Source organism: Theobroma cacao, chromosome 5 (genome assembly GCF_053813885.1).
Source record: "Theobroma cacao isolate CCN51 chromosome 5, ASM5381388v1, whole genome shotgun sequence".
Taxonomy (NCBI): domain Eukaryota; kingdom Viridiplantae; phylum Streptophyta; class Magnoliopsida; order Malvales; family Malvaceae; genus Theobroma; species Theobroma cacao.
This window is the reverse complement of record NC_142643.1, coordinates 41533700-41555315: the sequence shown is the minus strand read 5'-3', so window position 1 is coordinate 41555315 and position 21616 is coordinate 41533700. Positions and strand designations below refer to the sequence as shown.

The following is a 21616-nucleotide window of genomic DNA, read 5'->3' as shown; positions in this document are numbered from 1 at the left end:
GGGATAAAACTTTGATATTAAACTAAATTTCTAATTCCCCTCCCTTCCCCACGGCCTTTCCTTGCACCTTCCTCCCTCTCTACCACTAGTCTCTTCCATTCCTTTCTCTCACACTCACCAAATATTTTGACCAAAAGACCCAACATGTCCTCCAATCAAGTGTTGCCACCAAGTTCATCTATGCTTTAACTTAACCCAACATGTCCTCCAATCAAGTGTTGCCACCAAGTTCATCTATACTTCAACTTAAATACTATATTATAAGATATATGTTAGCCCAAGTTGCGCAATGATATTATTGTTGAAAATTACCAGGAAAAAATTGTGATTTGAAAGTTATGATGAAAAAATTATAATTACGATGAGAATGTTTGACTTTTTCGACCTTAAAAGTTTTATACATAAAAGAAGCTAAAACCAAGTTTCACATTCAAAAAGGTCACAAATTTTATATCTCCAAAGCAAAAGACAGCTTGAGACCACATGAGCACATTCAAGGCAATCGTATCAATCATTTTATATCATTTCTCCTTCTTTATTTTGTTCAAAAGAAAAAAGAAATAATGTGATGTGAAGTGTAAACCCATCCACTTAGGCCAATTATGCTTCTCACGTGGAATACTTTTTCCCTGTCAACACCGGAAGGAGAAAAGGGGATTAGGAGAAGGAAAAGAAGCCCCTTTAAAGTCATGATCCCATTATCTAAGCAATATCCTATGATGGGACTTGCTTGGATGTTGCTCTAATACCATATGAATGGATAAAATCCCACCTTTTATACAATGTTTCTAGCGACTATTTTGTGCTTCATTTCCTTCTTAATTTAATTACAAATTATTATCTTATGCATCAACAATCAAACTTATAAACTTTACAACTCTATTGATATTGTTCCTTCTTGCATTTATTTGTATGTTAGGAAACTTTAGTAATGAGCCTTAAATTCGTGGCACCTTATTGGTGCTGAGATTCATTACATCCATGAAATCACACACAAAAGGTAGGTTTTTTTTTTTTGAACCCGCAATTAATGATATAAAATAAATGTTGTCATCAAATTCTATAATTAAAAAAAATAGACAAGTTAATTTTGTATACAAAGGAAAAAGATTATTATTTATATATTCATATTATTTTTTTTACAATTTTACAAACAAATTTAAATTATAACAACATGATGTATTTTGACGTAATTTTAGATGAAATAACTCATTTAACTCGAATTTATTTTTCATTGGCATGCTTAATGAGAAACCATTTAATTAATTTTTAGAATTTTATATAAAATAAATAAAAATTTTGTTTTTATTTCCTCCATTGAAATCAAAGACTTTGGTCGGCCCCCCATTGTGTAATTCTAAGGTCTAAACTCTCAGTCTCACACACGATTTCTCACTCTAACGCACCCATAAATAAATAAATAAATAAATAATCCAACGACCAGCATTTGACTTTGGTAACAACCTCCTTAAACAAAATCCAATTTTCTTTCCATCTAGAAACCACCCACTTTTTTTTTTTTTTTTTTAATTTATTCTGATTTATAGTTTTTAATTTATGAATTCCACACCGCCTATAAAAGCCCCGCACTTTTCTTCATTCCTCCAACGGGGATCTCCATCTGTCTGATTCCAACGAACTCAGACCATAAGAAATTGAATCCAACACAGGTAAAAAGAGAAACAATTTTTTTTCCTAGATTCTTGTTTGGATCCGAGATTATTGGAAAGGTTTCTTTCTGACTGAATCTTGTAAAAGCTATATGAATCTTTGTTAGTTTTTAGTTATGTTTTCTTGGTTGCCAAACGGAGTTTTTACTTAAAAGGCTCGTTTAGGAATAGTTTAATGTTAAAAGTTTGGAGTTAGAACGTGTTAATGAAGTTTAATCTTGATATGTTTTTCTTTTCGGGGTCTGTCAATTACTTTGTTGAGATAGATAGTTATTTGTAGTATTGTTATTGCTGTTTTGGATTCAATGTTTCATATTAGTTTCTGGTTTTTTAATCTTAAGGCCAGGAACTTTCTGTTCGCCCTTCGGTATGGATGGGAATAGGAAAGGAAGTATGCAAACTTTCTTGTGTAGTTTGAAGTGAAATTATTGTTGATAGGGAATTGAATTTGGAAGGATGTGCTTGGAATGAGGGAGAAAGAATAGTAGGAACATAAACTTTATCCTTGTGAATCCCTTTTCCCCCCTCTTTTATTGGCCCTTTTGTTTTTTTCAAACCGAGTATTAAACAGTCACTGATTGTATCCATTGAAGTTTAGCGTTATGCTAGTCTAAGTTCAACAAACTTCTTAGAAATATTTTATTCTCAAACTAATAAGAGGAGACTTGGAGCTACCACTTGTGCCAGTGAGAAGTTGACTTCTCAGTAAGGATCCTAAATTCCAAACTGAATTCTTGGGTTATTAGCAGTTTAATGCAATTACAATATAATCTAAATTGTAATGGCTGGGAGTTAGGATTCTAAAAGACCTTTATGATTAACAGCTTTTTTTTTTAATTTAACTCATGTATAATTTATTTTTGGGTCTCTCTGTTTTCTGTTTGTGAGGTTTGACTCCACATACTTGCCGCGATTGCCACTACTTTACCACTCTAGTCATAGCACAAGGGCAAATTCTTCTTGCTTGAAAATTGTGTTGTTGCTAGAACTCATTGTATGGTCATCTCACCTTTTGGTACTGATAGATTATTTTGAGCTTTGTTACCGTTGGGTTGACAATGATATTAATTTGTTGCCCTTTTGAAGGGTAGGATCATTTCTTCTACACACTACAGTCAACTAGTTCAATGCGGTATCTGGAAATTGGAATGGCCATGTTTAATGGGCTCTTTTGTAATTCATGTACTTCATATGGTGAGATGATCATTGATAGGCCGTACAAATCCAGAGATCCTTCCTAGGACTGCATATAGGATGGTTGTTCATAGATAATTTTTTTTCCCACTATTGAAATTAATTTTTACATGAACTCCTACTTAGAAATGGAAAAAAGAGCAGCAAAATTGTTATTTGCTAATGAAGCATCAGTTTCCGGTGTATTGGATGTTTTATGACTTTGGTCTCCTCATACAACAATCATGTCCCCATAACCTTATTTTGGATTGAACTCCAGCTATATCTTTATTTCATGTTAATTGTCCTACAGCTCTGCAAGTGGTACGTGTATCATGCAAGAATTTTGTTATCTTCTGGAAGATGAAATATGGAACATGAGAATAAAATGAGGTACAATGCGAGATTTTGTTAGTGATAATGGAAAATGTTAGCTCTTGTGCAATCAGAGGCTGTCTTGAAGAGGACCTGGACTGACAATGTGATGTCTTCTAGTGAGCATTCCATGCATGGGGTTAACAATAATGGGGTTCAAGCACAGAGCTCTGATTTTTTAAACAGGTAGTTCACCAACCAGGTCCATATTGTTTCATTCTGATATTCTTTGACAAGCTTTCTATATAAACTATTATAAATTGAGTTATTAATTTCAAGGGAATATTGCCTTGATTAGCAGGCATGGCTCTGAAACATATCTTGCTCCAAGTAAATTAAAAGATAGAAGTTTTGATTTCCCAGACCTAGAGGCTAAGGTACTGGAATTTATGTGCATTTTTTCGTGGATTTTATTCTACATTCATGGTGAGGCTTTGTGTAGTTTCCTCACATAAGTTTATATAGGGACTTCATTTGCGAGCTAGTGCACAGAAAGAGGAGATTCAGCATCTTCGTGAACAAATTGCTGTAGCCTGTGTGAAGGTTTAACATTTCTAAAGGCTGTTGCTTGCATATAGATTATTTTCCATTTCCTTCTGCAGACAAATGCTTCCAACTAATTTTATGGTCATTTTACCTCTAACATTTCTGCTTGACATACAAAGAAACGCATTGATCTGTATGGTCTCAGGAATTGCAGCTGCAGAATGAGAAATGTGCACTGGAGAGGAAATTCTCTGACTTGCGGATGGTTTGTTATATTTTCCACCTTTTCACTTTTTCTCTGCATTAGCTGTTTGTCTTGTTAAAACGGATTGACAGGTGCACTCATTTCTCATGAACTGATGTAAAATCATTCTGAGTGGCAGGCAATTGACGAGAAGCAGAATGAAGCCATCACTTCTGCCTCAAATGAATTGGCTCGTAGAAAAGGTGACCTTGAAGAAAATTTAAAGCTGGCACATGATTTAAAGGTGAGAAATAGCATCTATTTCTGAAAATAAGACATGCTTACCTTGATAATATTTGATATGTTTGCCATAACTATGTCATGTTAAACTGCTAATGCCATTATTCTCTAAATCAATATAAGATTGTGGACATTACTACTGCATATGTATATGGTGATTTGTACTTTAGAGTTAGAATATGGTGAACTAAATATGCTTGGTAACATTTGGTGTCTAACTTGTGACTGGCCTCAAGGACCGATTATAGTAGCAATGAAAACTCAATGAAATAAAAAATGTTTACTCACTCTAGACTGGGCAATATACTTGATTTTTCAATTGGAATAGTTTCAATGCTACACTTTAACATAGAAGAGTCCATAAGATGAAGAAAATTATAAACTTTCTCTTCTATCAGCCCCTAGTTTGGTCTTTAATCTTGAATAAAAATGTAAAAGACAAACTTAAGAATGGTGTCAGATTCCCTTTCTGACATCTAAGAAGACACATAATTGCATGGTATAAGACAAATATATTGGGTTCAAATCGTGGGTAACAATTTCAGGTAAAAAGTCAAGGATATTTAAAAAAAACAACTTAAGAACATGATATACTTGGAATAGTTGTATGTGAATTTGCTAAATTTCTTTCCGCCAAAGCACAAAACCTTGAAAATGAAGTGGTTTGACAAGTGGAGGGCTGCATCTCTTAACAAACATTCAATTCTCCTGCCACTGCAGGTGATACTTGGGTTGCTTCTGATCATCTCACTCAAAGCATATTATTTGACATTTTTCTCCTAGAATTTTTAAAGCTTTATTCATTTTGTTATTATGGTTATATGGTCTCTTTCTCATTTATACATTAGTTTCTTATTGAACACTAGTAAATGAATAATATCTTGAAGCATGTAACATGGATGCCGAATTTGAGTTAAGAATCTTTATCATCCCTGGATCTTCTACCTCAGAGGTGAAGCTAGGATTTTGGCTGAAGGGGTGCAATTCCATGAATAAATTATGAGAGTTGATTTGACAAATGCTAAAAATAGCTAATGTATAGATACAGAAATGAGAGCTAGTGATTCTGACAGATTAGAGAAGGAAAATATTATGTATTATAAAGATATGAATCCTTTAACAACAAAATTTTACTTTAGCTCATAAAGAAAAAATAAATATTACAACATTCTTGTCTCATTGTATGTTATTAATTTTAGTTTCCTATTTTTCTTTGAATATGTCTGGAGTTCACAGAGTACTAGTTGTTCAAACCTTTTGTATGCGTAAGTATTTTCTGTATGACAGTTTCCTTTCTGTTTTTTGCCTGTTAACACTGTATCTTGTGGTTTGCTTAAATTCAAGAAAATTCTTTACAGAAATAATGTTGAAGTTTGTTTTCTGAAGGTTTCTTTCCAGAATTGGATTCCTCCAAAGCACACATTAATCCCTTAAAGTCAGAATTCAATAAAAAGCTATCCACATAAATTTCATTGACTCTTTTAGAACAAAAGGAATTTGTTAATAATTATTCTTGGAAATTTAATACAAGCAGGCCCTTTATCTAAATGTAGGATTAATGTGGAGAGAAGGGGTAGCTTTTTTTTCATTATATTTTGATAACTAATTCTTTTAACGTATTGAGATAATAAATGTTGTTCTTTTTATCTTAAAAAATTGTTTCAATTTTTAGGGTCTACTGTTTGGCTATCCCCTAGAGCCATCTTGTCTGTTACTCTGTTTATTATCTTAAAGTTAAGATATGTAGAATTTTAAGGAAGGGCAAATCTTTCTGCTGTCTGAAGCAGGAGGTTATTTGGGGTGGGACGTGCCACCTTCTGATGGTCTCCTTTGCAATTGCCCATTTTCATTTCTATTCTACTGCTTAGAAGGAAATGGACAAAACGGAGGACAGGTTACAGTTCCCACTGGAATGAAGCCAAATTTACTGTTGCCATTCACATGTAGAGCTTATGTTACAAGAAAGTTTCCAGTTCCAGTTGGTTCATCTTATGCCTGGTAAAATACATGGAAAACTATTGGTGAAAAAGAGTAGTTATTGTTGATGTGGTGCTATTTCACTTTACTTACTGTTTGCTCAATCACACCATGCATCCAATGGGCATGCAAGTCAAAGAATCTTCTTAATTCATTTATATGGGATTTGACTCCAAGCCTGCTGTTGCTTGCTAAATTACTAAGATATTGGCTTTAAAGATTTTCTCAATTTAGTAAGGTAATCATGCAAGTGCACATGGTTGTCAACAAGTAATATAATGATAAATGGAGTTTGTAGATCCCTCAAGGAGTTGGTTTACTACTTGTTGCTAATTACTAAAATTATAACAAACTAAGTTTTATTCAAGCACTGAAAAAGCAAGTTGTTGAAATGAATTGCTTTGTTGGGATACAAGATCAATTAACTGCCTACTTTTTGTGGGGATTAATGTTAGTCTAGGTTCCTTAAGCATGCATAACACTCTGAGTCATCACACAATTGCCTAGCTTCATTAACTATCTATATGTCTACAGAAAATTAATTAAAGCTAAGTTAATTAAGTTTAGGTCCTATATTTGACTATGTATGATTAATAGGTATATGTCTATCCTATTAATTAATCTCCCACTTAATTTCTTAACATGGAAGGAGCATACACTACTCAAATTTAGGTCTATTTAGACTATCTTTGTCAAGCATCATCTAAAACCCCATACTCAACTTGTTGGTGATCAAGCAACAAATGAGGCAATAAGTACAAATTTGAATGAACATTGATATTCCCATAACAAACAAGTAAAAATCAATCCAAAATATCAAAACTACACAATAGCATCGACCATAATCCTGGATTAGGAGTTATAGCTCAACATATTCAAAAGACAAATACACATCTCAGCAAAATGAAACATTTTTTACAAAAAGGGTTAGAGAGAGAAAATCAAATCTAGTGTGAGAAATTCTCTAGTGCAGCTTTTTGATACTTCAAAGCTCTTGATTCCTCTTCCTTTTTCCCTTTTTGGTTCCGCCCTCCTTTTGCCCAAAATGGTATCTGCTTCCCCTTTTTTCTCTGCTTGAAAACATGTATTTATACCCTCTACTTTCAGCCCTAGCTGAGAAACCCGTGTAGAAATGTTCATTAAATGACATGTTCTCGCTGCAGTGAGAAACTTGCTGACTTAAATTGCTTTAAATCTCGCTGCAGCGAGAAACCTTCTGTCTTGGATAGTGCAGTCTGCTGCAGTCTTCTCTCTTCAAATTCATTTTTGACAATGATCCCTTCTGAACTGGGTGAAATGCTGAACACTAAAGTTGTAGCTCTACCTCTCGACTTTCCAACAATCCAAGAATCGCCTCCATTGGACTTCTGTAGCTCGAGTTGTGGTCAAAACATTGCAGTATGTTCACAGACCTTTTTAACCCACTTGCACCATCCTTTGCATTTAGGTTCCCAGTCCTTGCACCTCCTTCAATATCAGAGGATTAAATAATTAGAGGCTGAAATGAGGAATTTTAACAAGAATTTAAGCTAAAATTTGCATAAATAAAAAAATGTTACCACATAAATTAAACTACTACTAAAAAGCATAAAAACTAGCTATGAGTTACTTAAAAACTAGGACTTAGCTCAATTCAAGATCCAAAGATGCATAAGATAACTCTGTATAATAGAGTTATCACCGGCTGGGTGATTCTACATATTTCTTAAATGAGCAAAAGGTTTTAGTACTATATGTGCTGAGGAAATCTGGGAAGACACTAGATATTTAAATTGATTTTGTCATTTTTCTTAGTGCCAAGTGATACTCTTAATTATTTAGTATGTTGTTGTATGGGTGTGTGTATTCTGCAATGTTCCCTGCTTGTTCTCTGTCATTTCTATTCTCTTTATCCCTTTGCTTATAAACCACAGTTGCTAAGGGCATTGCTTTTCCTCAGGTTGCAGAGGATGAGAGATATATCTTCATGTCATCCATGCTCGGGCTGTTGGCTGAATATGGTATTTTGCCCCCTGTTGTAAATGCTTCTGCCATTACCAGCAGTGTGAAGGTATGAACTTGATAGCACGCAGGTTCTATTTGTTTGACAAATGGGCTGGGGGATTTTGGCGAGTGGGTTACGGTAACACTGATTTATGTATAAATACTATTTTTGTAATTTTCCCAGTCCATTGAGGACTTTTTTTTTTTTTTTCCATAAGACCATTCAGAACTGTGCTTTATTCAGCAGCTTGTGTTCTGCTTTCCGCGTAAGTTGACAAAATAAACTGTCTTATGCATATTTGCAGCACCTACATGATCAGTTACAGTGGAAGATCAGAACCTCACATGTAAGTGTGCCGCTCAAATACCATATATTTACAGAAGGTAAACGTCATTTAGAAAATAGCAATGGCCAACAGGAAAGGGCCTGGGCAGACAAATTTAAAGTTGTGGATGGTAAACCAATAATATTACTTGTGGCCATAGTCTTACGGTCTTATATAGTTAGATGGGCAGAATTCCAGTTGTAGTTGGATGTCAACTTCCACTAGTAAATATATTCATTAACTGTATATGTTCCCCATCCGCACCAGTGGTAGAACATAAGAAGAATGTTTTATAAAATTAAATCATACTATGGGGATCATACTTTGAAGTGTTAATTCTGCCAACGTCAAATTTTAAAGCATGGTACAGAAGTAGCTAGGATAACTGAGCCTTCTCAAATGGTTTGTCTTTAAGACCTTACATGATTTGTATTTTATGCTAAAACAATACAAGCTGAGGAGAATAAAAGGCTGTTGATGCATAATGGATTTCCTTTTGATTGAAGAAGATTCTCTTTGAATGGCACATGCAAGGATCATGCTTTCTGCTTGCAACAACATTTTATATCTGTTTAAGAATATACAAAATCAAATAACTTGAACTATGAAATTCAAGTTTTGTTTGACAATAGGCTAGCTTTTTGTGTTGACCTCTTACAACTAAAACATTTAAATGTATGATGATGACTACTGCTACTTAGCCTCACACTAGAGTTAAATTTACGTTTATTTCAAAAAATAACTCCATGTAATTAAACCTGCACGTAAATGTTTAGGTTTTACATTACATAGAAAACCAAGCAGCTGGCAGATTTAGTGACTATCCTCCTTGAAATCACTTGAAGGGCACTTACCAGGAATACAAGGTTCTCTTACATGTAATCATTAGGCCAATTTGTTTTTCTTTTCATTGTCCTTCATTCTGGAGCCTTGAATGCCAGTAGTCCACTGCTTTGCATGCACATGTAAATGCAGATGCATGGGATTTGTTGATGTGGCTACATGCGGATGTATGTTTGTATGCAGGCATCAGCTCTTTACATGATTATATGTTTCTTACATCAAAATTTAGCTTTAATGAGGCATTGCATTTTACTATTTTAACCTTAAGTCAACTTATAAGATCTAGGTGTTTCTTTTTGCAGTGAGTTTAACCTGTGCCAAGATTATTTTGATGTCATTATTTTGGACCTATGATAGACTTAAATATTTATTTATATCACAGGATAGAATTAGAGAGTTGACAGGTATAGTGGGAACTCATACTGGAGGCAGATCTCATGAAAATGATAGGCCTATTTCTGGCATTTTGAACAATCAAATTCCTCATAGAGCCACGGTACTATTTTCATGTAATCTACTAGTTTCCGTCTTTTCCTGGTGCTTGTTTATCATATCAACTTGTATTCTCTTTCTATTGCATTCCTTTCCACTTTGCATTAAGTAGTCCTTTATTTGTCTCTTTCTAACTTTCTCAGGCTAGTCATGGCTTTTCTTCTAATAACCACTACACAGATGAGCAGCATCTTATGCCACCTGACAATATGCTGAGATATATGCCTGATAATGATCACACTGCAAAAAATTTAATGTTTAATGATCCGGGACAACAACAGTTGAGCAATGGCAATTCACAGGAGTTCTTCTTCAGTTCTGATAGGTTTGCATCATTCACCTAGTCTTGTCGTAGCTGTTCTTCTTTTCTTGACCACATTATTAACTGGCAGTTTGTGAAGATTCTTGAGATGTGATGAAACATATCTGTGGGTTTTCTTTTGGGCACAATTCTGCCACTATATTTTCCTTGCTACAAGGGTTATAAATTGCAAGAGATATAATCCAATAATTTTCCCTATTATTAAAATTGGTGATATATGATAATGATGAGCACATTTTCTCCAAAACCCTGAATTCTTGTAGTGAACATATTTTTGTACATTGTTTTTCTTGCACATAGCTGTGGTGGGTTAATGTAATCCTCTTTGATCTGCACTTTTATATTTTTGACCCTATCTCATTTGTGTTTTGTCATTTATATGCCCTGAGATGAACATCATTAATATTGCTGTATGAAATTAGTCTTGAAATTTGATTTAAATTGGAATTGTATCCCACATATCAATATTTTCTTCCTTATTCAAATGCAGTTTAACTTTTTTATGATGATTGTTTTATTTGTTATCAAAGGAAGTTGATGTATATAATACAGTGTGACTTGTTCATTTAGTGCTAATACATTGCTTTGATTTGATAGTGATAGGATCAAATTTTATCATGGTTTTATTTCATTCTTAGCTGTTAATCATATTCTTACAGAGGTGGTGCTGGCCGTAATCCTGATAGTGCATTTGATAGAGGTGCTGTAAGAACTGGAGCAGAGGATGTGACCAACAATGTCTTTTCTCATCATGATGAGATGGACTCCTATGGTTCTGAAGGTGATTTTTTTTTTTGAATAGCCTGAAGGTGATTGATATTTAATCTGTGAAATAAGTTTATGATATTTAATAGTATCTAATATAACTTATTGGAATTCAGAAGGCCCTGGCATTGAGGGGTTTCAGATAATTGGTGATGCTACACCAGGAGAAAAGCTTTTAGGATGTGGATATCCTGTACGAGGGACTACACTTTGTATGTTTCAGGTAAAATTTCTTGGATCGTATTCATATAAACACTGTTATTTGTGAAGTTTTCCTTTTATACATATGGACTAATCTTCCATATGTTAACAATGTCTGTTGCACTGTAGTGGGTTCGTCATCTTCAGGATGGCACTAGGCAGTACATTGAGGGTAAGCATAGAATGACTGTTGACCTTCTTTCAGTGTTTGATGTGTCGGTCTTCTTTATAACTTACTTTTTGACGAAAAAAATTTTATCCAGGAGCTACAAATCCAGAATATGTGGTTACAGCTGATGATGTTGATAAACTGATTGCTGTTGAGTGCATACCGATGGATGACCAAGGCCATCAGGTATATACATTTAACAGTCATTGTTTATGTCCTTCCAAAATGTTTCCCAGCAGTGAAAGCTCATGCATACTGTTTTCATTGGTACGAAGAACTCAATCAGGCAATCTGTTATCGGATAGAATCTGATTGATTTTTCTAAAGATGACCAAAATCTGATATGAAAACAGAATTTCGTATAATTTACTGATAGCTTTAGCATACTAGTCTTGCATTGCACTTACACTTGATAAGGATTTGAGTAGTATACTGCATGTGATTTGAAATTGTTCAGTATGATGGTAAATACTTTGTGCTTATTGTGGCTGCATTTTTACTTCCCTTGTAAATAATGTCCCTTTTTAGTGGCAACAGAGTATTCCACACTATTATTGCATAAACTTCTCTTGCAACTTGCTTCAACTATACAATTTTTAGTTGAGAACAATATTGTCTCCCTGATTTACATTTTTGTTAAATTGTTTACTGTTGTCAGGGGGAACTAGTGAGGCTTTTTGCTAATGATCAGAACAAAATAAAATGTGGTAAGTGCATGTGTGGGAGTTGTTAGAACTTATGGTCATTGCAACTTAACTAGAATTAATATAAAATTTTCATTTCATTTTCTTTTGTTCTTTGTGTGTGATAAATTTATCTATTTGTGTTGTTTGGCAAGCCTTAAGTCAGCTGTTTGAATGATACGGAATCATAATTTTGTTGTCATGTGCTTGAATTTCAGCATTACAAGTCTTTGCTACTTTGAAAATGTGATTTAAAATTTGGAATTCATCTTTCCTGCACTTTTTACAAAGGTTTGAACTTGTTTATTGATGGTACTTCTCTCTCTCCCTCTTTCTGTACATGTATATATACATGCATATTCTCTATACAATATTGCAGGTCTTCCATGATCAAGATTCCTCTATTATATATTGGATATATTGGATATATTCCTTTCATTTCCCATGATGCTATTATGTTTTGAATTTCCACAGAGTCTTGGTCAGACCATTGTCTTTTTGTTGCGTAGTAATTAACATTTAAGGAAAAATACCCCCACATCCTTAAGTTTTAATCGAAATTCCAAGCGGGTTCATTAGTTTTTGAAATGGACACTCCGTCCCAAAAGTGTAAATACTGTTAATAGAGATTGTGAGAAGACTAAAATGCCTTTTTTTCTTTATTAATTTAAAAAATTATCATTATATTTTTTTTGAAAAAAATAATAGGGAGCATTAATCCAAGAGAGGGGAGCACCGATCGGTTCTCTCTTATTTTTTTTAAATTAATAAAAAAATTAATAAAAATTATATAATTGTAATTTTTAAAATAAATTAGGGTAAAATTGTCATTTCAATATTGTCATGTTATCAAACTAACGAAAATATTAACAGTTGACTACGGCTGGACCTATGTGTCCAACGGAAGATTTTTTTTTGGGGTGGAGTGTCCATTTTGAAAACTAATGGACTTGCCTGGAATTTCGATTAAAACTTAGGGGGTGGGGGTATTTTTCCGTAACATTTAATGTAATTTAAATTTTGCAAAAGATCACTTGGTTTCCTTTCCTGAATTAGTAGTAGAAAATTCTGTTTGTGATTCCTTTATGCATTTGAAAAGAATGTTTTGTTTGAATGGTTGTGAATATTGTCTATGCTCATACATGTTGATGCATCTATGCATAGCATGTTCTTTTCTTTTCTTTTATTTTATGTGACATTGCTTTTATTATTTCCATAGATTTCTAATGAGTTGCTTTGCAGACCCAGACATGCAAAATGAGATTGACAAGTACATTTCCAGAGGCCAAGCAGCATTTAGTGTTCTGTTACTGGTAGGTGTAATGATTGTTCTTCCAAAGTTATATAGAATTTTATTCTCCTCAATGGTCACTTCTTTCTTTATATATTTTTAATAACTTTACCTAATAGTATCTAGTTTATGGGAAAAGTTGTGCTTGGTGAATTCAAATAAATGGGTTGGCCGCTGGTTGACCAGTTTTGCTGATTTGTCAATATAAGAGGAGAGAAGTATGGTCAATTCATACTTTAAATCCCTGGAAAATTGAGATTCATTGCAATGAACTAATGGGAGGCAATATCATAAAAGTTCATTTAACGCCAACCCCCCATTCATCTCAGTCATTCATGAGTTGCACCCTTCTGAAACCACTACCCCTAACAACAGAAAGAGTATCAAAGCAAGAAGTTGGAAAAAATTGTTTTAAGTAGCCTTATACATGCTTTTTGGAGAAGGAAGAGATGAACCTCACAAGAAAATGATGGTCAATGCTGACTGCTGATTGCTTGTGTGGTCCAGTTGAAGAGCAAAGGAGGTCTTTGTACTTTGCTGACCAACAGTTCAGGTAGAATCCTTGTTTACTTGGGAAGTTAATGATGCTGAGATGAAAATTTAAGTTGAACAAGGAATACCACTTTGGAAACATCTAGTACAGTGGGTTAATATTTTGCATAGTTAGTGTGCTGCCAACACTGGCAGTTAGCAGTTCATGTAATGGATTGGGGGCCCAAGTTGGCAAAATATCTGTTACATTATGATCTAGAAGGTTTATCAAACACGACATATCTCTACTTTGTTAATGAAATTGATGCCTTATAAGATTATGAAATTATGTACTGCTGCATCAATATGTGACTGAAGTGAAGAACTTGTTGATATCTAAGTTTGTGTACCATTCAAAGGAACAATTATTCAAGGAATGGACAGTATCATCACCCGTTAGAGCAGAAACTGTTATTCTTGTCCATCACAAGGGTGTTTTATAGAATGTCAAAGCAATGATGTTCATCATATATACACATGTAACCAGTGGTAATTTGGCATCCTTTCTTTTTGTTAAACCCTTCCTTTTCCCTGCTTTGTTATCTTCTGAAACCAGAAAGGTGCTATTGAATTGAGTCTAGGATCTGATAAAATAATCTTATGCTGTCTGTACCACCCTAAAAACATGGGAGAATTTGTATGTGACATGATATGATGTTCTATATTATTGTGACAGTAAATCTTCTATGTAGTTTTGTTTTAAGGTTTTCAGTTTTCAGGCTTTGTTCATAAATTAGAATGGGGTACTTCTAATGAAACCAGAACAGAACCTGTAATTGCAGGTGACCTACTTCTCAAAAAATAAGACCTTTTAAAAACTGTCTTCATCCCATGTTATGATGATCATTATCTTCTACTTATTTTAGAGCACCACAAATAAGTCAAATTTGCTATCTGCATTCTGGAGAATCTTGGTTAATTAGATCTCTGTGCAACTTCATTTATGTCACACAGGGTGGCAATATCTAATACCATCTGAAACATGGCATGATATTATTAAGGGAAACCTTGTTCTAAATAGTGCTTGACTTTAGTAGGTTTTGTTTTTTTTTTTTTTGGGACAAAGATTTCAGTAGGTTTAGGGATGTAGTTTCGACATGGAATTGGTTAGTTTAGAGGTCCATTTTTCATGTTCTCAAATTGTTGCCTACGTAAAAAGTCTAGTGAAAGTATTCTTATGACTGTTGCCAATTAGAAGACAAAAGAAAAAAAACTTTTCTGTTTATAGATGATGATTTCTTGTATAAATAATACTTTTTAACTTTTCATACCTAGTCTACGAAATGATTTCAGATCAAAAAAGGTTAACAAGTAGCAACTTGGAATGCAGTGAGAAGTGTTTTTCTATTTCTAGTGCCTTGGCTCTTTACTATTCATCTAATCCTGCTTGATTCCAGGAGTTATATGCTGTTTTGGCAACTGATATGAGAGAACAAAAGTCAATTCCCTTTTCTTGGGTGTTGTGGGTGGGTAGGATGGTTGAGAAGGGTGTTTTTTTTTTTTCTCAAATGGTAAGGTATAGAAGAAAGATGTTGATAAATGGTTTTGATAAATTTATGAATAAATGTTGACCGGGCAACTTAAAGGAAATGTTTGTTGGCAAATTGTTAACTCTTGTGTTTATGTATCTATTTATATGTGGAACAGAGCTACCAAGAGAATAAATATCACTCTAACACATATTATCCCTGTCTTTTCTTAACAGATGGATTCTTCTGAGAAGTGGGAGCCAGCAACTTTGACTTTGAAACGGTCGAGTTACCAAATCAAGATCAATAGCACAGAAGCTGTGGAAATTTCTGAGAAATATTCAAAGGAATTATCGGTATGCTTTTTAAATTCTTTTGTTTTGTTTGAAGGTTGTATCAAATGCTTTTTAAATTCTAGTTCATTGTGTTCAAAAGTTAGACATTTTTTAATTTATTATTTCATCTTATTTGTAAATAGTTTGTGACTAAGGTTTAGGTGACCTGAGTAGAATTCATATTTTGTTTCTTGCATGCATCGATTCTGTGCTACTCTTGTATGTCTACTTGTCTGACCATGGTCTATATGCTGTAAGTTAATATTATATGGACTCTATAATTTGCTTTTATATCAGGCAGACATAAAAGATTCTATTGATTATGTATATTCCACTTCGTATGATTTCTTAGTGGCAACATAATTACCAAAAGACATCATTTATGCCATAGGCTATCACGAAATTATCATTCCTCTGAAAGAGTTAATACAAATAATTTTTGAGTCTGAATTATATCCTGCATGATAATGCATAATCAATGGGAATGTGGGAATCTCACCTTTTCAAACAATATAGGCCAAAAAGAATTAAAGTTAGAAAACTGGGGAGTGTGTCTTATAATTTGCTGTAAGTGTATATCATATAGGAATTTTGGACTACACACATTTGGCTATTCTATGCCTTTCATACATAGCCTTGAAAGCTGTATATTTTGCTGGATTATGTAAAAAATGAATATGTAATTTGTGCCGGATTGGTTGACTTTTGGACATAACATTTGCATGCATGTTTAACTTTGTGATGTTGCAGATTAAAGTACCTAGTGGGCTCTCAACACAATTTGTTGTGACATGTTTTGATGGGTCTTCACGTCCCTTTAGCACATATAATGTTCGGTAATATATTGCTTTAATGCTTGATATTCTTCTTCTTTAAAATTAATCCTATCAGTTTTTTATATTTTCTATTTAATTGTTGTTATATTATGCTTATCACTAAGCATGTTCATAAGACTAATATTGACTTTGCCTCATATTTATTCTCGATTTTGCTAACATAAAATTGTGCAAAAGAACAATATTACTAAATAGAGTTGGATTATATGTGATAGAAACTGTTTGGTTTCAACTCAAGAGCTCTAGCTTCGTATTAAAAGATAAACAGGGGGAATGGGGAGAGAGAGAGAGAGAGAGAGAGAGAGAGAGAGAGAGAGGGGGGGGGGGGGGGGGGGGGAAGGTGTGGCTGATGGAATTTCTTTTCAGGAGTGTGTAGATAAACCCATCAATTTAAAATGATGATAAAGTCTATCTTTTGCCATGTGCTATACTTGTGCTGTTTAATACAAATTCAATTAGTGTGCAAGGTTTGGGTGTCTAATGCTATTATTTTTATTGTAAAATTTTAATTTGTGTAATTGATGTATAAAAAATAAAAAAAGGATTATAATTAGACTGACTTATTTTGTTTAACATAATTCTTTCTAATACAATGGTATTCATGTTTTTTATAGAATGCGGGATACTCTTGTTTTGACGATGAGATTATTCCAGAGCAAGGTACCTTTCTCATCAAAATTTGCTTTGGAGTGTTCCAAATCCATGCCTATGGTTTTTGTTGTAGTGGCAGTGGAGATGCTGGTAGTTGTTTCTAGAGAGAACCCATATTGTATACTTTTGAACAATTGACATCTCTTACTCAGCTTAGTTAACAAATTTAATTTCTGTTGCAAGGATATCAATAAGTCATCTTATACGTGATTATGGTACCACATAGAACACTTCACTTCTATAGGGTAAGAATGCAAAAATTGAAATTGTGGAGATAAATAATGAGAAGATAATAGAAACAATGGTTATTGATTATCATAGGTTAACTACCCCTGTAAAGGTGGAATTTTTACTCTAGTTTTAAATGCAGTCTTATGTCATCTTTTGATTTTTCATTTAAAAAACAAGAGTAACAAATGAATGAGTCATGTCTTTGTACTTGATATTTTATCAAATCATGAAATGAATAGAACTATAAAGAATGCTATCAATACAATGTGATTGTGGAGTAGCTATCAAGATGAGGTTAAAATTTTCGAGGATCAAACAAGTTTGTGGTCTGTCATAGTTATCAGGATGAATTGGTGAAGTGAGAATCATATTTAGACATCAAAAGGATAATAAAATACGGTGATGTTATATGCCTGTTATATCTGTAATTGGACATAAAGGAAAATCCGAATAGATTTGATACCAATACAAGTAGGAGAAGATGTATTAATCATGCTCTTCTTTGCAGGAATATATTGTTAGGATTTTAGGGGACACTAGTAATATTTGTTCAATGCCTGTGCATGTACTTATTTTTAACCCCTTTTTTATTTTATTATATATATGTTTTTGGAGCAGAACTTGGATGACAAGAGAAAAGGAAGAGCATAGGCCTTACTTATTGAGTATAGCTTTAACCTTAATAGTGAATATTCAATTTTTTTTTATAGAAATTGAGAGGAAAATAAACACATCAATGTCTGTATCTTAGTTTTGAACAATAATGAAAGAACATTTCTGTAATCTTCTTCCTCAGTTGTATTTTAAATTATATTACTTAATCCATCACATCTATCAATTATTGGTTCCATATAATTATAAAACTACTTCAGCCATTATTCTAAAAACTCTGGACTTGGCTGCACCAGAAGATGGATATGCAGAGCAGCTGCTATTGAAGCTGACTGCCCGATTTCCTCGAGGTACTATCTCAGTTGAACAAGTTTGCATGCTTTATCAGCTTTGTTGTGGATTAATCGACGAGATGGTATCTATAATAATGCTGAAGTGTTATGGATAGGATAATCTTTGCCTGAACCCATATCCTATTATGGGAAGGGCAAAGTACCCCATTGAAAGTCAACCCAAAGAGGGTTGCACCTTTTGCAACACCAATCTAAGGTGGAAGGTGGGACTGCCATGTGACTGCATATGGGTCATGAAATCTTGGACTACTTATTTTATTTGCCTAGCATGTGCACGTTATGCAAAGCTTTTCTCGGAATCTCACTTAATCCTTGTTTTTATGTACGGATTATAGATAATGGATGCTGTTAACGAGTTCTTGTCAAATATAATCAAGGCATGCAAATGGTATACCACGACAAGGACTAGTCAAGATAGTGAAGAGGTATGGTACCAAATAACATGTACATTATCATAAGATTCAGGAGGATTAGCCCTTTGGATGGGATTAGGAATCGCCATGTCAAACAGGAGTTGTTAAGATGGATGCCAAAACCCCACCACTCATGTTGCCATTTTCTCTGGCTTGAAAACACCGGCCGCAACTCTAGTTTATCTTCTTATTAGCTACCTTTCATCTACCACAATGGCCTGGCCTACTTTTACGCAATTTATTTACACCCCTAAGGGATCTAATCCTCTGTGGCAAATTTCATTCTTGCAACCAATGCGGTCTTTCCATGTCAGACGACTCACATGATAGCACGTGACTATACTTAGCACATATTTTTGGGAAACGTGGCGAAATACCATTGGTTGTGCTGGTTTGGTAGTAATGTGACATGGTCGTATAGGGATATATAAAAGAGTCCACTTACCTACACTTTACCAACCAATATTGACAAGCTTAGACGGTACCTACGGCAATTGATTTAATGAGACTCTGTGATCCAAGAAAACCACAGCAATTAAGTCAACAACCCATCAAACCCCATTGAAAAATAATTAAAATACGAAAACCCAAAAAGGAACAAAAAAAAAAAAAAAACACTAAAAATGAAAAGACTCAAAGCCAAAGCTATGAGAATAAAGTAGAAGATAAGGAGATGGACACATCAACTTCCCATTTCCCCTACTTTCCTTCGCTTCCCCTCTAAGCCCCCCTCCACCTCTGTCTCTTTCTCTTTCCATTCTTTTTTATTTTCTTTTTTCTTCTTTTAAATACATACTTAACATAAAACAAACTTGTTGCAGAGACTGAATATGAGTTCTTCAGCTAGCACCCCAAATCCTTGGACACCCTATGATACTTATAAAGATTGTTCACAAGGACTTTGTAGCATATATTGTCCACAATGGTGTTATCTCATTTTCCCACCTCCTCCTCCTTTTAGCATTAATGATGATGATGATAATTCTGGAACTGATTTCTCACCTCTGATTATAGCAGTTATTGGCATCCTGGCAAGTGTATTTATCTTGGTAAGTTACTATACTATCATCTCCAAGTATTGTAGACGGCGTAGGCAGGATCATACAAGGTTACAGTTGAATGAAAGCAGGGATGAATTGAATCATGATGGATGGCAAGCTGCTTCAGAAGGGTTAGATGAAGGTCTGATAAAGTCTATAACAGTTTGTAAGTATAAGAAAGGTGACGGTTTGATTGAAGGAACAGATTGTTCGGTTTGTTTAAGCGAGTTTCAAGAAGATGAGAGTTTGAGAGTGTTGCCAAAGTGTAACCATGCTTTTCATGTCCCTTGTATTGATACTTGGTTAAAGTCGCACTCTAGTTGTCCCCTTTGCCGTGCCAATATTGCATCCACCAATTCTTTGCCTAACCAAGTGGTGGCGGTGGCGGCGGCGGCGGCGGCGGCTACAATCCAGGAAGCTCCCCGTAATGTTAGTACTCTATCTGCATTTGAATACCAGCAAAGAAATGACGCTATTTCAGTGATCCAGGATTTGGAAATGGGTGTTAGAGAAGAGGCTGTCATTACCCTTGTTGTTAGTGATGATGTTGGGGATATGGGGAATGCGAAAGAAAGTAGCAGCATGATAGGAATTGGAGAGGATGGGAATGGAATCCAACCATTGAGAAGGTCCGTTTCAATGAGTTCTTCTCTTTGTCAAGGCCAAGTTTTCTCCGTTGCTGATATATTACGCATTAGTGAAGAAGATGAGGATCTCCAAATGGAACGTCGTTTCCAATCATCATTGGGAATTGGATCCTCAAAACAATTTGATGGAGAATATTGCAAGTCAAATTGCAGAAATGGGGTTCTCAATCTGGTCAGAAGTCCTCTAGCAATGAAGAGATCCATTTCCACAGGAAGATTTATGTTCTCCAGGTATGAAAAGGATCGAAATTCTATCCTCCCCAATTGAAAACTCAATTTTTCTGTGCATAAAAACCAGGATTTCAATTTTTTAGTCCTCTGTAACATGTTAGACACACCACAGTGGAGATCTCAGATTTTAAAATATGGACTGATCAGATTCTTACATTTGCTGAATCCATATCCTTACATGGTGTCCTATCCTAGATTTCTCTCTGTAGATTTATTTTTCTTCTGAATTCTTGCGGCCTAAACTTCGCTTCACTCTATTGTGCATGATTGAATGAAGGATCTTGAATATAACCAGTTGCAATTGTTAAAATTATTTCTTCAATCAAACCTCCACGTAGAACTGATTTGCAGAAATGGAGAATGGAAACAGTTAAATATTGTGGAAGTTCTTTTCATTGATTTATGGAAGTTGTTATGATGCTTTTGTTTTATTTTTATGTGTTCATGAATGTTGTAAAAATGTGATGTAGTGTTGGCAAATCCTAATCTACGCCAGCTAATTAAAGTGAAAAGAAAAGGAGGCCTGGTAACAGCTTCCCCTTTAAGTACAGAACATAATGATAAGTAACAGAATTCACATATATCAGCATCTGCATCAGGAAAATTTCTCTTTCTTTAGGAAAAAAATGGGTAAGTTAAAGGTAAGAGACAACCATTGAATATTGCAATAATGAAGGACACATTGCTAGCTGTTCCTTCCCAAGTTAATCATTATAAAATTTGGCAACATTTTCTGGAATGATATCCATTGAGTGATTTTCATACGAGGGAAGAGCTCCATAACTGGAAGAATCAGCAAAGAAATTGGGCTTAAATTTGGCATGTTGCCTGTTCTGTATCAAGTATGAGTCAGACTTGCCTGTTTCTCTCATCCATTTTTTGGAAATGATTTAATTTGCCCACCTTCCCTGTAAATATAGTATTACAGCTCAAAACTAAGATCTGATAATTAAATCCTAGTTAGCCTTTGCGCTTAGCCTAGACAAATGGCAATGAGCTTGATCCTTTGATTTGGGGGCTTGGCTTC

General features: G+C 34.4%; 2 protein-coding genes across 7 annotated transcripts; both read left to right on the top strand.

Moving 5' to 3' along the window:
- Positions 1 to 1446: 1446 nt before the first annotated feature.
- On the top strand, positions 1447 to 18076 carry LOC18599686 (uncharacterized). 6 transcript variants are annotated; one of them, XM_088806546.1, is made up of 22 exons: positions 1449 to 1670; positions 2757 to 2864; positions 3157 to 3236; positions 3339 to 3404; positions 3517 to 3595; positions 3684 to 3761; positions 3910 to 3969; positions 4088 to 4192; positions 8105 to 8215; positions 8454 to 8495; positions 9700 to 9813; positions 9953 to 10134; positions 10791 to 10912; positions 11013 to 11119; positions 11227 to 11269; positions 11361 to 11452; positions 11925 to 11973; positions 13192 to 13262; positions 15477 to 15596; positions 16326 to 16411; positions 17026 to 17071; positions 17912 to 18076. In XM_088806546.1, the coding sequence occupies exons 3-22, from the start codon at positions 3214 to 3216 to the stop codon at positions 17942 to 17944; spliced, it is 1629 nt and encodes a 542-aa protein (XP_088662672.1). In that variant the 5' UTR covers positions 1449 to 1670; positions 2757 to 2864; positions 3157 to 3213; the 3' UTR covers positions 17945 to 18076. The 6 variants fall into 6 exon arrangements, with proteins under 6 accessions (XP_017977143.2, XP_088662672.1, XP_017977145.2 ...); XM_018121656.2 differs by lacking the exon at positions 2757 to 2864 and having other exon boundaries at positions 3520 to 3595; XM_088806545.1 differs by lacking the exon at positions 2757 to 2864.
- A 1226-nt stretch (positions 18077 to 19302) lies between these two features.
- On the top strand, positions 19303 to 20899 carry LOC18599685 (RING-H2 finger protein ATL52-like). The gene has a single exon (XM_007029750.3). It carries the CDS (start codon positions 19502 to 19504, stop codon positions 20624 to 20626), a length of 1125 nt encoding a protein of 374 aa, XP_007029812.3. The 5' UTR covers positions 19303 to 19501; the 3' UTR covers positions 20627 to 20899.
- The last annotated feature ends 717 nt before the right edge of the window (positions 20900 to 21616 follow it).

What these genes read in the sequence shown, in the direction of transcription:
- LOC18599686 (XM_018121657.2), top strand. Translation starts at nt 3,271, where the DNA reads ATGTTAGCTCTTGTGCAATCAGAGGCTGTCTTGAAGAGGACCTGGACT. An exon ending in AAATTCCTCATAGAGCCACG is followed by an intron (nt 9,814 to 9,952) that starts GTACTATTTTCA and finishes TAACTTTCTCAG; the next exon opens with GCTAGTCATGGCTTTTCTTC. An exon ending in TTTAGCACATATAATGTTCG is followed by an intron (nt 16,412 to 17,025) that starts GTAATATATTGC and finishes TGTTTTTTATAG; the next exon opens with AATGCGGGATACTCTTGTTT.
- LOC18599685 (XM_007029750.3), top strand. Translation starts at nt 19,502, where the DNA reads ATGAGTTCTTCAGCTAGCACCCCAAATCCTTGGACACCCTATGATACT.